The 13,306-nt window shown below is 34.8% G+C and overlaps 1 protein-coding gene across 7 annotated transcripts in view; it reads left to right on the forward strand.

Annotated features, from left to right (window-relative positions):
* The window catches only part of KCNT2 (potassium sodium-activated channel subfamily T member 2), a 392,642-nt gene that overhangs the window by 322,827 nt on the left and 56,509 nt on the right, over positions 1-13,306 (forward strand). For all 7 annotated transcript variants that reach the window (XM_063647669.1, XM_063647672.1, XM_054449259.2 and 4 more), the window contains 3 exons: positions 3,437-3,538; positions 6,859-6,942; positions 8,232-8,360. In XM_063647669.1, the coding sequence (XP_063503739.1) occupies positions 3,437-3,538; positions 6,859-6,942; positions 8,232-8,360 (315 nt within the window). The remainder of the gene's footprint in view (positions 1-3,436; positions 3,539-6,858; positions 6,943-8,231; positions 8,361-13,306) is intronic.

Consider the following 13,306-nt stretch of genomic DNA (forward strand, 5'->3'; position numbering starts at 1 on the left):
AGGCAATATTTGAGCTGCAATGATAACACCAGTCTAGTCCAGTAAAAGCCTGGGAAGTAGCATTATAGGAAGGATAAAAAAATACAAAGTTCTTGAGGTAATATATAATTTAGCATATTCAAACAACTGATAATAAAAATAGCTTTTTAAGTGCTTACTATATACATTAATTTTAGAGGTTTTATTATGTTTATTTTTTGTAATCACAGTGGGATGTAGATGTCAATATGAATCCCAATTCACAGTTATAAAACTGAGGAACAGAGAGCTTAAGTAACTTGTAAAAGATCATAGAATTAGTAAGCGGAAACACTTGACTGAAACTATTGTTTGTGTTTTCAGAATCCAGGCTCCAAACCATTGTATGTTATATTGCCTGTATGATCCATATTTTTGGCAGGTGGACCTGTCCACTGGCATCAAAACCCAAGTCCAAATCAACTTGTGATCTGATCTTCCTCCACACTTTCTATTTTACAGAAGGTGCAATCATCTGCCTCATTATCTAGAGACCTGTGTATCATCCTCATCTTCTCTCTACTTTAGTACCAAATTCAATCATCATATCCTCTTAAAATTTAATGTCTAAATGCATTCTGAATAAGATCTGTTTCTGCAAATACCACAGTAGAAGGTACATTCATCTTTCACTAGGATTGCTGCATTAACACTATAGTTTATCTTGCTCAATTTTCCCATGCCACCTCCTCGTTCACAAGCCATTTTCCATGTTGTCATCAAAGTGAGCATCCTAAAAACATGATCGTATCACTCCTCCTCTTAGAAACACTTTAGTTTTTCCCCATTGCCCGTAAGATGAAATTCAAAATACTTAATGTGGTTTCAAAGTAGGGTAACCGTATGTCCTATTATTTCTTAGACAATCCCAATTTGTATCATTATTTTTCAGTGTAATTCTTAACTGCATCCCCATTATCTTAAAGCATATCCTGGTACTTTAAGACGTAGTCCAAAGTTATTGCTCCAGTCTCATTTCTGACCTCTCCATTCAACCCATATACTTAAACTCTATGGTATTGGATTGTTTGTAGTTCTTGAAGTCTCTCAAGCGATTTTTTTTTTTTTTTACTTCCACTAGAACATGCTGGCATTCTGCTTATAGCTTTCAACTTAACACTCACTCTTCCCAAATTTCTACTCAATTTTAGGTCTCATCTTAAACATCACCTCTAATTCAGCTCTCTGGCTTTTCTACTAAAAGAATAAGCTAGGTGCCCTTCCTAAGTATGTATTACTGCCTAATTATTACATGTATTCACCCAAGTGTTTTTGCCTGTTTTGCTATTGGTACCATTCACAGCAGTGTAAGTTCTTGCAGACAAGGAAAATATCCCTGTTTGTTTAACTAGATCCTGGCCCATATTCAACACATAATACTTCTATTAACTGATAAGATACTGTTAGTTCTATATAGGAGCTCTGTATTCCTAGCACTGAGGATGATTGATGCCCTACACAAAGTACGTTCTCAACGCATATTTATTAAGTGACTACTTTAATGCACAAATGAATACATTGGTGTTTGGGGACTTTAATAGTGAATGGAATTAATTTTAATTAGCCTTGCTGTTTAAGGTGATATCAATAGGATTTAGATGTGTGGATATGGGAAGAGTTCATTTCCTACAGGAATAAGCACTGTAGGTTAAAAAACTGTTCTGTATTTGAAAATATAGTGTGTGAAATGGTAACGTAATTGAACCGAGGAATGTATGTTTGTTTGTTTGTTTGTTTTGAAGAGTAAACATAACATCAAATTCTCAGGCGTTCCAGCACTTTATTCTGGCTACTCCCTTTAACTTGGGTTTAACATATCATGGCTTGGTCTTCTCCAGGATACTTGTTACACCTCGAGAACTAGGTTTGTCCTCAAATTCACAGGAAAACCTACCTATATCACAATAAGAACAGCTAATTCCAGTCATCTGCAAGCCACTCACATGAGCTGTTCAAGTTAAGCACTCTTAACTAATTTATAAACACCTAGGTTTATAAATTAGAGAATATATTAGTATTTCATAGACATCAGACAAAAATGTGAAATCACTTTCCTATCCTTTGCCTTACCTTCTCCCTGTATGTCAAGTGAAGACGCTCTTATAGAGATAGTCATCTCAACTAGATAGACACTATAGATACATGTGAGATGGGAGGCTTCCCTTCCATGAGAACCCACACATTTGTTACATTAGAAATAGGAGCTTGCTTCTGTTGCCTCAAGAAGTGTAGGTTGATTTCTTATTTTCTGTATCTTATTCTGATTTCTTATTTTCAGCTCTATCAGTCTTCCTAGGAAAGGGAATTTGTCAACAAAAGAAACTAGAATTTTTGAGGTTACCATTTGTTAAATAGAAGCTTAACTTACATTCTCAAGAAACTCTTCTAAACTTAAACAAATTTGACATTTGCTCTCTTACCTTCATTTATTAAAGGATAAAAAATTGCAACAGAATTTTTAAAAAGAAACCCTCATACACCATATCACCCCCCCAACTTGTAAGCATTCAAACATACATAACTTGTGTGAGTGTGTGTGTGTGTGTGTGTGTGTGTGTGATATACAGAAGATTAGTTGCAAACTGATATACCAGGTGCAATTTATCAGTTAGGTGGAGAAATGAAACTAAGATGATGGACAGCTAGAGACTACTGGATGTACAAAGCCTTTTTTAGTCTGTTAGGGCTACTAGAACAAAGTACTGTAGACTGGGTGGCTTATAGACACCAGATGTTAATTTCTCACTGTCTGAAGGCTGGGAATTCCACATTCAATGTGCTGGGAGATTTGGTGTCTGGTGAGGGCCCATTTCCTAGTTCATAGATGGCACATGGTAGAAGGGGCAAAAAGCTTCTCTTTTTTAAAAGGGCAATTGCATTTATGAGGGTTCCACCTCCGTGACCTAATCACTTCCCAAAGGCTTCACTTCCTAATACTGTTACCTTGGGGATTAGGATTTCAATGTAGGAATTTTGAGGGGACACAAACATTCAGACCGTAACAGGTGCCTACCTCCCTATTTTTTTGTTCTCACCCATGAGAATATTTAAAAGCAGGTCTTCTTTACAGTGTTATGGTACATTGTGTGACGTTAGTTTTTTTTTTTTTTTCACATTTTTTTCAATGATATTTATTTGTTTCCATTATGATGTCTCTTCTTGTAAGAAGAGTAAATACATGCTTAATGTACAAAAAATATTGATCTTTCTTCACTATTGGGTGTTTTAACTGAGAAAATGTGGTTAGCAAAACGAAAGCACAATTTAAAAAATATAATTATCAGTGAAGTAATGACACATTTATAGCCAATAACCATATGATTAGAATTTTTTTACATATGTCAACACAATTTACTGAGGCAGAAATGCATAAAATATGGAATGCTCACAGATTTTTCTATCTCAAATTTCTGAACAGAAAGAACGGGAGAGAGGCTCTAACTTGGCCTTTATGTTTCGACTGCCTTTTGCTGCTGGGAGGGTGTTTAGCATCAGTATGTTGGACACTCTGCTATATCAGGTATACAATATTTCTTTTTATTCTCTCTAAAATGGTTGTTTTCTGTTTTAGATTTTATTTAAATGAATAATACATCTAGTGTTTCACATGCAGCTATTAACTTAAAATTGGCTCCAGAAGTAATTCAGTATTTTATTTCACGTACTTAATGACATAAATGCTCCTATGAAACATTTTGTAAGAAAAATACTATTTTTAAAAATAACCTATGGAAATTATTTCAGGCATTCTTTTGTGCCAGTGCCCTGCAGTGTTTAATATATTTAATACATTTTAGTACATTTTGCATGTTACTCCAAGCATATTACTGGATTTAAAAAGGTAAAAAAAAATTACCAACTTAATAAAAACAGCATTCCTTATAGTATACATTTTTTCCAGGTTTGAAATAAAATACCAAATTGATGTCAATAAACTGATAAACTAAGGACACTTTAAGAATCTGCTGATTATTGCTTATTTTAGAAAAATATGAAAAGACTACAACAACTAAAACCATTGAGTTTGTTCCTGAATGCCAAGTTAACTTTTTCATTTTATCATAGCTAAGAGGTTTGTGGAGATGTTTGTTCATACTAATATCATCTTTTTTGTCTCTGCCAGAAACTGAATAGCAGTAATATCTCGTTTTCTCTGATTCAAGTAATCAATCTCTAAATATTTCCATTACGAGAAGGATATATTCATAGAGTTTTAAATTATTTCATAACATTAATCTCAAATTAAGCATTTCAGCATTTTATTGTACCTATTCTTTTTGCTTATTTATGTACTGTCTTCTATAATTGCTTGATTGAACAAACTAATCCAAAGAAAGTTAAAGCATTTCTGCAGAACTTTGGGCTAATTTTGCCCATGATTATTCCTCTAGAAACGTCAGGAACCATCTGCTTATGTCAGATGAGAGCTGAAGCAAACACAACAAAGTAGAATAAATACCCCTATTATCCCTAAAGTTTCCAGACATATTATCTGGGTACTACAGGAGGCAGGGCTCCCACTCCAAACACTGTTACCAAACACACATACTTCTGATCTCTTAAAGAGATTAAATTGCAGGGGATGGTTTATTTGAAGAGCAGTGTTGAAACTGAAGATTTTATATCAATAGGAGCCAAATGCTTGGGTACCATTATGCACCAGTAGTTTTAAGATTTTTTTAGCCACAGTATCCTCTGTTTAAATAAAATCTTGTAAGGAAATCTAACGTATAAGTTAAATAGAAGAAAAACTGTTCTAAAAACTGTTCTATAGAAATGGAAAGCAGTAGTTTTTTCTTTCTCTTTATTTTTGCCTTACGTTTATGTTATAAATAGAGATACAGGAAATTGCATGATTTTCTGAAACTTCTGAAGAAAGAGTGAACTAGAACTATATATGTATGTGTGTGTATATATATATATATATATATATATATATATTTTTTTTTTTTTTTTTTTTAAGACAAAGTCTTCCTCTGTCGCCCAGTCTAGAGGGCAGTGGTGAGATCTCGGCTCACTGCAACCTCCAGCTCCCAGGTTCATGCAATTCTCCTGCCTCAGGCTCCCAGATAGCTGAGATTACAGGCGTGCACCATCACATCTGGCTAATTTTTGTATTTTTAATAGAGACGAGGTTTCACCATGTTGGTCAGGCTGGTCTCGAACCCCTGACCTCGAGTGATCTGCCAACCTTGGCCTCCCAAAGTGCTGAGATTATAGGCGTGAGCCACTGTGTTCAGCCAAAAGTCTTAAATTTTGACACAGTAAACATATTTTGCATTTCAATACATACCTGCATCTGTGTGTGTGTAGACGTGTATGTATATATAGCTGAAACAAAATATTAACAACACTTACCCTTTCTGCTCGTAATTTGCTATACTATTTTCTATCTTACTGAATATACTCTATTTCATTTTTTAAAATTGCTGGCATTAATTCATAACTATTTTGTGGTTTTTTTGAAAAACACTTAAGTAGAGGACTTCTGAATTAGTAAAATCCAGATCATAATTTCTCTTCAGTGGGACTTTTGATCTATTGTCAATGGTTCTTAACGATTGGGAATTATTTTCAGTCACATTTTCTTTAATTGCTTACTAACAAAATGGTCTGTGTCTGTAAAGACTATTCTAGCTTTCAAACTTACCAATAATATAAGAGATGCACCGTCACCCCAGGGAAATGCAATGATTCTATTTATCTATCTATTTATTTATTTATTTCATTTTATTTATTTTTTTGTTTGTTTGTTTTCTTGAGACAGAGTCTTGCTCTGTCACCCAGGCTGGAGGGCAGTGGCGCGATCTCGGCTCACTGCAAGCTCTGCCCGCCGGGTTCACACCATTCTCAACCTCCCAAGTAGCTGGAACTACAGGTGCCTGCCACCACGCCCAGCTAATTTTTTGTATTTTTAGGGGAGATGGGGTTTCACCGTGTTAGCCACGATGGTCTCGATCTCCTGGCCTCATGATCCGCCCGCCTTGGCCTCCCAAAGTGCTGGGATTACAGGCGTGAGCCACTTCCTTAATTTTTTAAAGATTTCATTTTAGGCCTGGTGTGTTGGCTCACGCCAGTAATCCCAGCATTTTTGGGTGGCCAAGGCAGGTGATCACTTGAGGCCAGGAGTTCTAGATCAGCATGGCCAACATGGGAAACCCTGTCTCTACTAAAAATACAAAAATTAGCCAGGTGCCATGGCACATGCCTGTCGTCTCAGCTACTTCAGAGGCTGAGGAAGGAGAATCACTTGAACCTGGGAGGCAGAGGCTGCAGTGAGCTGCGATCATGCCACTGCACTCCAGCCTGGATGACACAGCAAGACTCTGTCTCAAATAAATAAATAAATAAATAGAAGGCCCTATTTTATCATGAAGTGTTGTGGAAAGAGAATATGCAATAATAAATGATAAATATAGTTTAGAAATTTACTTCACTAGCTTAGAGCTTAATACTAAAAAAAGACTTAAATTTTTCATTGAAAATTTATTTTAATTGTTTCAAGTTTTTATGATAGTCACCATTTCATTTGGGGTTTTTGCTTTAAAGATTCTAAAAAATGTTTTTATCGTGCCTAATAACACACATAAAGTATAAGCATAGTTAGATATTTCTGGAAAAAATTATTTCCTGTGTTTCCTTATGAACAGCTTAACTATACATGTTTATCTAGGATACTAACAATATAGATTAAATTTACTTTTGTATGGAGGGTTAAAAATGTGATATGAGAAATAATCTTTTAGAAGTCAGATGTTCACACTTCTAGCTGTTCTACACATCTCATACACATTATATATAAATATACATTTATATATTGTTCATTTGTTTATATTGCAGTCATTTGTGAAGGATTATATGATTTCTATCACGAGACTTCTGTTGGGACTGGACACTACACCAGGATCTGGGTTTCTTTGTTCTGTAAGTTAATCTCTAGAATAAAAGATTGTTGTGATAGAAGGTTCTGAAATCTATCTACCATGTACTTTGCTAATTCTTCTATGTCATGTTATTTTTTGTATTGTGAATCCAGAGTTGCATTTGAGTTTTTAAAATTCCTTTAAAAATTTCAGGGAAAACATATTATTTTTACTTAATAATCATAATAAATAGCCATTTTGTGTAAAATGTTGAATGAATTTGGCCGGGTGTGGTGGCTCACACCTGTAATCCCAGCACTTTGGGAGGCCGAGGCGGGTGGATCACGAGTTCAGGAGTTAGAGACCATCCTGGCTAACACAGTGAAACCCTGTCTCTACTAAAAATACAAAAAATTAGCTGGGTGTGGTGGTGGGCCCCTGTAGTCCCAGCTACTCGGGAGGCTGAGAATGGCATGAATCCAGGGGGCAGAGCTTGCAGTGAGCCGAGATCGCACCACTGCACTCCAGCCTGGGCAACAGAGCAAGATTCCATCTCAAAAAAAAAAAAAAATGTTGAATGAATTTTTTTTTGTTAACTGGCAATTTGAAACTGCCATAGGATACTACACGGTCCACGAAAACGGTGATCATGCTTTTTAACTCCTTTAACTATACTTTTATAGATAAGTATACTTTGTCCAAGTATGCTGAATGAAATGATTTGGTAACAGTTCAGATTTACAAGAAGAAAAGGGGGACTACAATTTTTGTTTCCTGTCTGGTATCACTATGCTTATTCTACTATTCATCTTTCTCAATATGGGCATTATTAGAACATTGGGTGGAACAAGTCAGTATGGTGCTAGAGTGTCTTTTGCACTTTACATTTGGTAACATCAGCAGACCCTGTACATTAAATACCAGTGGCAGCCTCCAGTTATTGCAGCATGCAAAATAGTTTCCATATGCTTTACATTTCCCAGTCAATTACCAGTGCTCTATTGCCTACTGATATCGAACTAATATAATGTCATACTGCCCTAAATTGAGTACTTGGATTTCTTAAGTTTGGTGACGCATAATAAATAAATTTAATACATGGATAAACATGAAATATTACTTGGAGATTTCCAAATACTAATAATTTCTCCCTTTAAGAAGTGAAAAATGCTTGAGCCAGGGATGTCGGTTGAGGCTGCAGTGAGCCGTGGTTGCACCATTGCACTGTAGCCTGGGTGACAGAGTGAGACCCTGCCCCCAACAAAAATAAATAAAGAAAGAAATGTAAAGTTACCACTAGGTTTTTATTTCTGACACATTTAATATGTAAATAATTTGTGTGTATTATAGATGAAAATCACTGCAGATGACTTATGGATCAGAACTTATGCCAGACTTTATCAGAAGTTGTGTTCTTCTACTGGAGATGTTCCCATTGGAATCTACAGGACTGAGTCTCAGAAACTTACTACATCTGAGGTTTGGAAATAACAAAATATTCTTGTTTTGATGTTTAATCTGATGAGTGCAATCATTCATAAGCTTATAAACTGATTTATAAAAAATGCAATAGAAAGTGAAAAAGAATGCTACCTGAATACGTAGTGTTAAATCTCAGAACCAAATTTTTTTTCAACTATTTGTTTTACTAAACTATGTCAGTCTTCCAAAAAATATTATTGGCTAAGGGGCTGTTCTAAGTTTATGGATGTTGGGCCTTAGATGACTTTTGTAGATCTAGGATTAGCTGTTTCTGGAAGATTATCAGGAAGCAAATTAATTATAAATAACCTTGAGGTTCTGACACATAAGAAAAGTTCTCAGGGCAAGCAACCTAGATTTCTAATGTATGCCCCTACTGCATAAATTAGCATTTTGAAGGAAGCAAGGCAAAGATAATTTAGTAAGTGTTAAAATTCACATTTCTCAATCTCTAGATTGATGACCACTCTAAAGCCAAAAGAAAACTCTGAGTATGAGAGTAGTGTCAGATCTTCCCAAAGTAAACCTCAGTAAATTTAACAGCAAACTTGATCCTGTTACTATGGAAAGAAATCTCTGATAAGTTCATGCAGCCGAAAACATATTTGCATTTTGATTTGATCACTTCATGTGGTTCATGTTGTTCTAAGTAATTTTTATAGCCTTAGTATAATATCATCTTTTAGGTTAGACTCTTTCTTGAAATAAAGATTTTAGATGAATGCATCATTCTATCAATATCTATAAAATTATTTAATGTAAATTATGGTTTGTATTCTTGAATTTTTTTTTCTTCAGACACTTCAAAGTTATTATAAATTAAAAAGAAATTTTGGTCAGCCATTTTTTTTGGTCTGATACAAAATTACCTCAACTATGAGGCTCAGATCAGACACATACATTTCAGTAATTTCTATGATCATTAAACCACCTCGTGACAAAATTAATAAATCCCTATATAGAAAAGAACTTTATAGAAAGCATAAGGATAATGGGGTAGATTTTTGTTGTTGCTGATCAAATTTATAGTTTGACACTTATATAAGTTACCAGCAGAAAATAGGTTAGTTTTTCTGAGGTGCTTCTTGGTGGTGTCACTTTAGCTTCAGGAGTGTTAAATGGAGCTTTGTGGCCTGGCACAGTGGCTCATGCCTGTAATCCCAGCACTTTGGGAGGCCTAGGCAGGTGGATCACAAGGTCAGGAGTTCGAGATCAGACTGGCCAATGTGGTGAAACCCCATTTCTACTAAAAAAATATACAAAAATTAGTCAGGTGTGGTGGTGCACACCTGTAGTCCAAGCTACTCGGGAGGCTGAGGTAGAAGAATTACTTGAACCTGGGAGGCGGAGGTTGCTGTGAGCCAAGATCATGCCACTGCCCTCCAGCCTGGGTAACAGAGCGAGACTCCATCTCAAATAGTGAAAAAAAATTTTTTTAAATGGAGTTTTGCTGCTGTCTCTCCTGCTGAGTCTGAGTTTTCCTTTTCCTGTGGTGGTTGTGGTTCACACTGCAAAGAATGAGACAAATCAAGAGAAAATTAGGAATGACTGACTGGAACAACAAACCAGACAGTTAAAAATTAATTCTCAAAGTTTTGAAGGCTGGGAAGTCCAAGATCAGGGCACCAGTTGATTACATGTCTGCTGAGGACCTGCTTCCTGGTTCTCAGATAGCCATCTTCTCACTGAATTCTCAGCTGGTGGAAAGGGAAGGGGATCTCTCTGAGTCCTCTTTTATAAGGCTCTTTCATGATCTAATCACCTTCCCAAAGTTCCACCTTCAAATATCATCAACATTGAGGATTAGGTTTTCACATATGCATTGTGGGGTGATGGAGAACAAATATTCAGTCTATACAAATCATTTCTTATTTGACCATAGCAAGTACAAAGAAGACTTTCATACAGTAGAGTGTTGCCATGTTTTTTTATCTCACATATAGGCTTTGGGAATTGCAATGCAGTAAATTCTGGCCTTGGTCAACTCCATGTCCATGTCAGTATTATGTATTATAATAATGTTCATATATTATTAAAATACTTTTTTTGTGCTGTTGACATCGCAGATGGGAAAAGGATACTGAGTATTTGAATTGCCATCAAGGAGTATTTAACTACATTTAGTCAACTCTGCCCATAGCAAATAAAGATTACCTCATTAAAATGCTTGTAAATTCTCAAATATCTAGATTATATTAAAAATATATATCATTGGGATGATAAAAGGACACTGTTTTAAATAAAACTAATACCTCTTGTTTTTCTGTACTGAATTCAATCCATCTTCTGACACACGTATTGTTATTAAATTAAATTCTGCCTATTGTAGAAAGAATTGAGGCAACTAACAAAGATAAACAATAGAAACATCAAGCACTTTTTACAACAAAATATTTTGTTGTAAATGTTTTGAGAAGTTAGTGTTACTGCACTAGCATAAACTGAGTACTACAGTTGAGCCTGACTTCTATTTTTAATTTCCTGGTAAATAAGGTAAAAAATAGCAATATGTTGGTCTATATAGTAATTACGGTCTGATACATGAAAGATAAAATTCATCTTGCAAAAGATTTGTTTTTCTTGGTCATTTTTTAAAAGAATGAGTATATTATTTGCTTCCTGAATTTGGAGATTTTAGATACTATGATGAGTAATATCTATCTTTGCTCATAGCTTTTCAAGATGAAAAAAATACCATTAAAGTGCATATCTCTTACATTAATCTTTAACTGAAAAAGTAGGAAGGGACATCAATTAAATATTAACCCAATAAAGGCATTGAGATTTTTTTTTGTATTTAAAGAAGAAAACGTTATTTTTTCAGATTATATAAAAACACAGAATAAGAGCTTAGTGGATCTAACAAAATAAAATTGGCTCTGACAGTTCACCATGTCTCTCAAATATCAAATGATTCAAAAACAAAGTTTTGAAATTTAAATAACCATTAGTGTTCAAAATGGCCCTGTTCTCTTCCTTGAATTTAAAGAAAGACACTAGATTTCAGGAAGTAGAAACTTCATTCAGTAATCACTATTGGAGAGTCTATATTTTTGCTTAGGTTGCTGTCAGATCTCAATTTTCCTCAACAGTTCAGAAAGCTTTGCTGCTGTCACTCTCTCCATATGAACACATATTAAAAGTTTGGTCTATGGAAGTGGTCTGTGGCCTCTGGACCCTGGAAAGAGTTGAGGGCTAGGAGTATCACACTGAATTCTGAACGCTGTTAAAAGATATATTCTGTACGCTTTACACTTCAGCAGATTGAAAGACGCTTTCTTAGGGAAACTGACCAACCCATGTGGAAGGCCCTAAAATACAGATGTGGGAGATTCTTTAAGTTTGTAATCCAGCCAGATCACCATGAAATGCAGCAATAAAAAGAATCTCACCTAGAGCTTTCAGTTAACTTAGTAGTCATTTACTCTAAGAAGAAGACAACTAAGAATTCCCAACAGAAGTGAAAAAGCTTATAATATGAAGTTCAGGAAGTTATTGATAAACTAGAGCAAGAATTCAAAACATGGACAAAGAGTAAAGAAAAGATAAAATTAGAGAATTAGTCTAGGAGTTCTAAGATTTGAATCACAAGATTTCAAGAAAGAGGAAATGCATACAAATTAAAGAAATATTACTGTAATAATTCTAGAAAAATCAGTAGTGTGTTAGTTTCCAACTGGTAAGGGTTACCATGTGTCCACAACAGTGAATTAAACAGTGAATCACATCACCAACTTTCAAAACACTGAAGGAAAGGAGAGGATCCTAAAGTCTTTCAGAGAGATGAGCAGGAGACGTGCGATAGGTCACATACAAGGTACTATCGGGGTTTTCTCAACTGCATTACCACAAGCCAGAATAAAATGAAACAATGCTCTCAAGATTTTGAGAGTATTATTTTCAAATTAGATTTTTCTTATCCAGTCAAAGCAAACTTGTGTAAGAGTAGAATAAATCAGATATCTAGTATATATATTCTCCAAAAATATCCTTCCCATGTCTGCTGTCTAAGGAAACTACTCCCACCAAAATGAATGAGTAAAATGAGGGAGAAATAATGATCTGCAGGAAACCAGACGTTTTATGGAAACCAGTGACAAGAATGAAGTAAAGCGGATCAACAGGATGGTGATGTAAAGACCCCCAAGCATAAAGGGAGACCTAGAGCAGGTCAGAAGGCTTCAGAGAGAATTCTTTAGGAAGATTAAATCTATAGACTTCCTGATGCATCTCAATGTTTTAAATTAATATTAGAAAGTTGCCAAAGAGTTCAGGGTGAATTATTGCATATATCTAAGTACATATCAAAGCAATTAATACAATAAAGCAATTACTGACCTTAGGATTATAACATCGTTATCAACAATGAAAGAATGTGTGCAGGAAATGAATACTAACCACATACCTATATATCTCATCTGTAAAGTATACTTAGTCATGGTATATCCTGAATTTTGATCCAATAAAAATTATGTTGAACTATTTTGAGGTGATGAGGGCAAAGGTAGTGGAATATATGGAAAAGACTGTTAGTGACTCTTCTTGCAGAGTGAGAAGTCAATAGATAAAAGCAGAAACTGAAAAAAACATGAAATAATAAGCAGGCATATTCTATAGAAACAGAGAGAGAAAGAACAACATATCCAACTAAAAGAGACAAAAGTAGATGGGTCTTATGAGAGGGAATTAAGAGATATTATGCTATAAGCTGCTATTTTTCTAAACCAGCTATAACATTTTCTGACTGTTCAAACCATGCATGTATAACTAGTAAAAAACACTAATAGGTGTATAGGCATAATGTAGTGATATCAGACCCATTCATTAATTATTTCTTTAGTATATACATATTTAAGTGCTAAATTCTACTCTGTACTATGAAGAACATTTATTAAATATCAACTTTTTATATAAGGATAAACTAGTATAAAGACTTTAGGCTT

This window comes from Pongo pygmaeus, chromosome 1, assembly GCF_028885625.2.
Source record: "Pongo pygmaeus isolate AG05252 chromosome 1, NHGRI_mPonPyg2-v2.0_pri, whole genome shotgun sequence".
Classification (NCBI taxonomy): domain Eukaryota; kingdom Metazoa; phylum Chordata; class Mammalia; order Primates; family Hominidae; genus Pongo; species Pongo pygmaeus.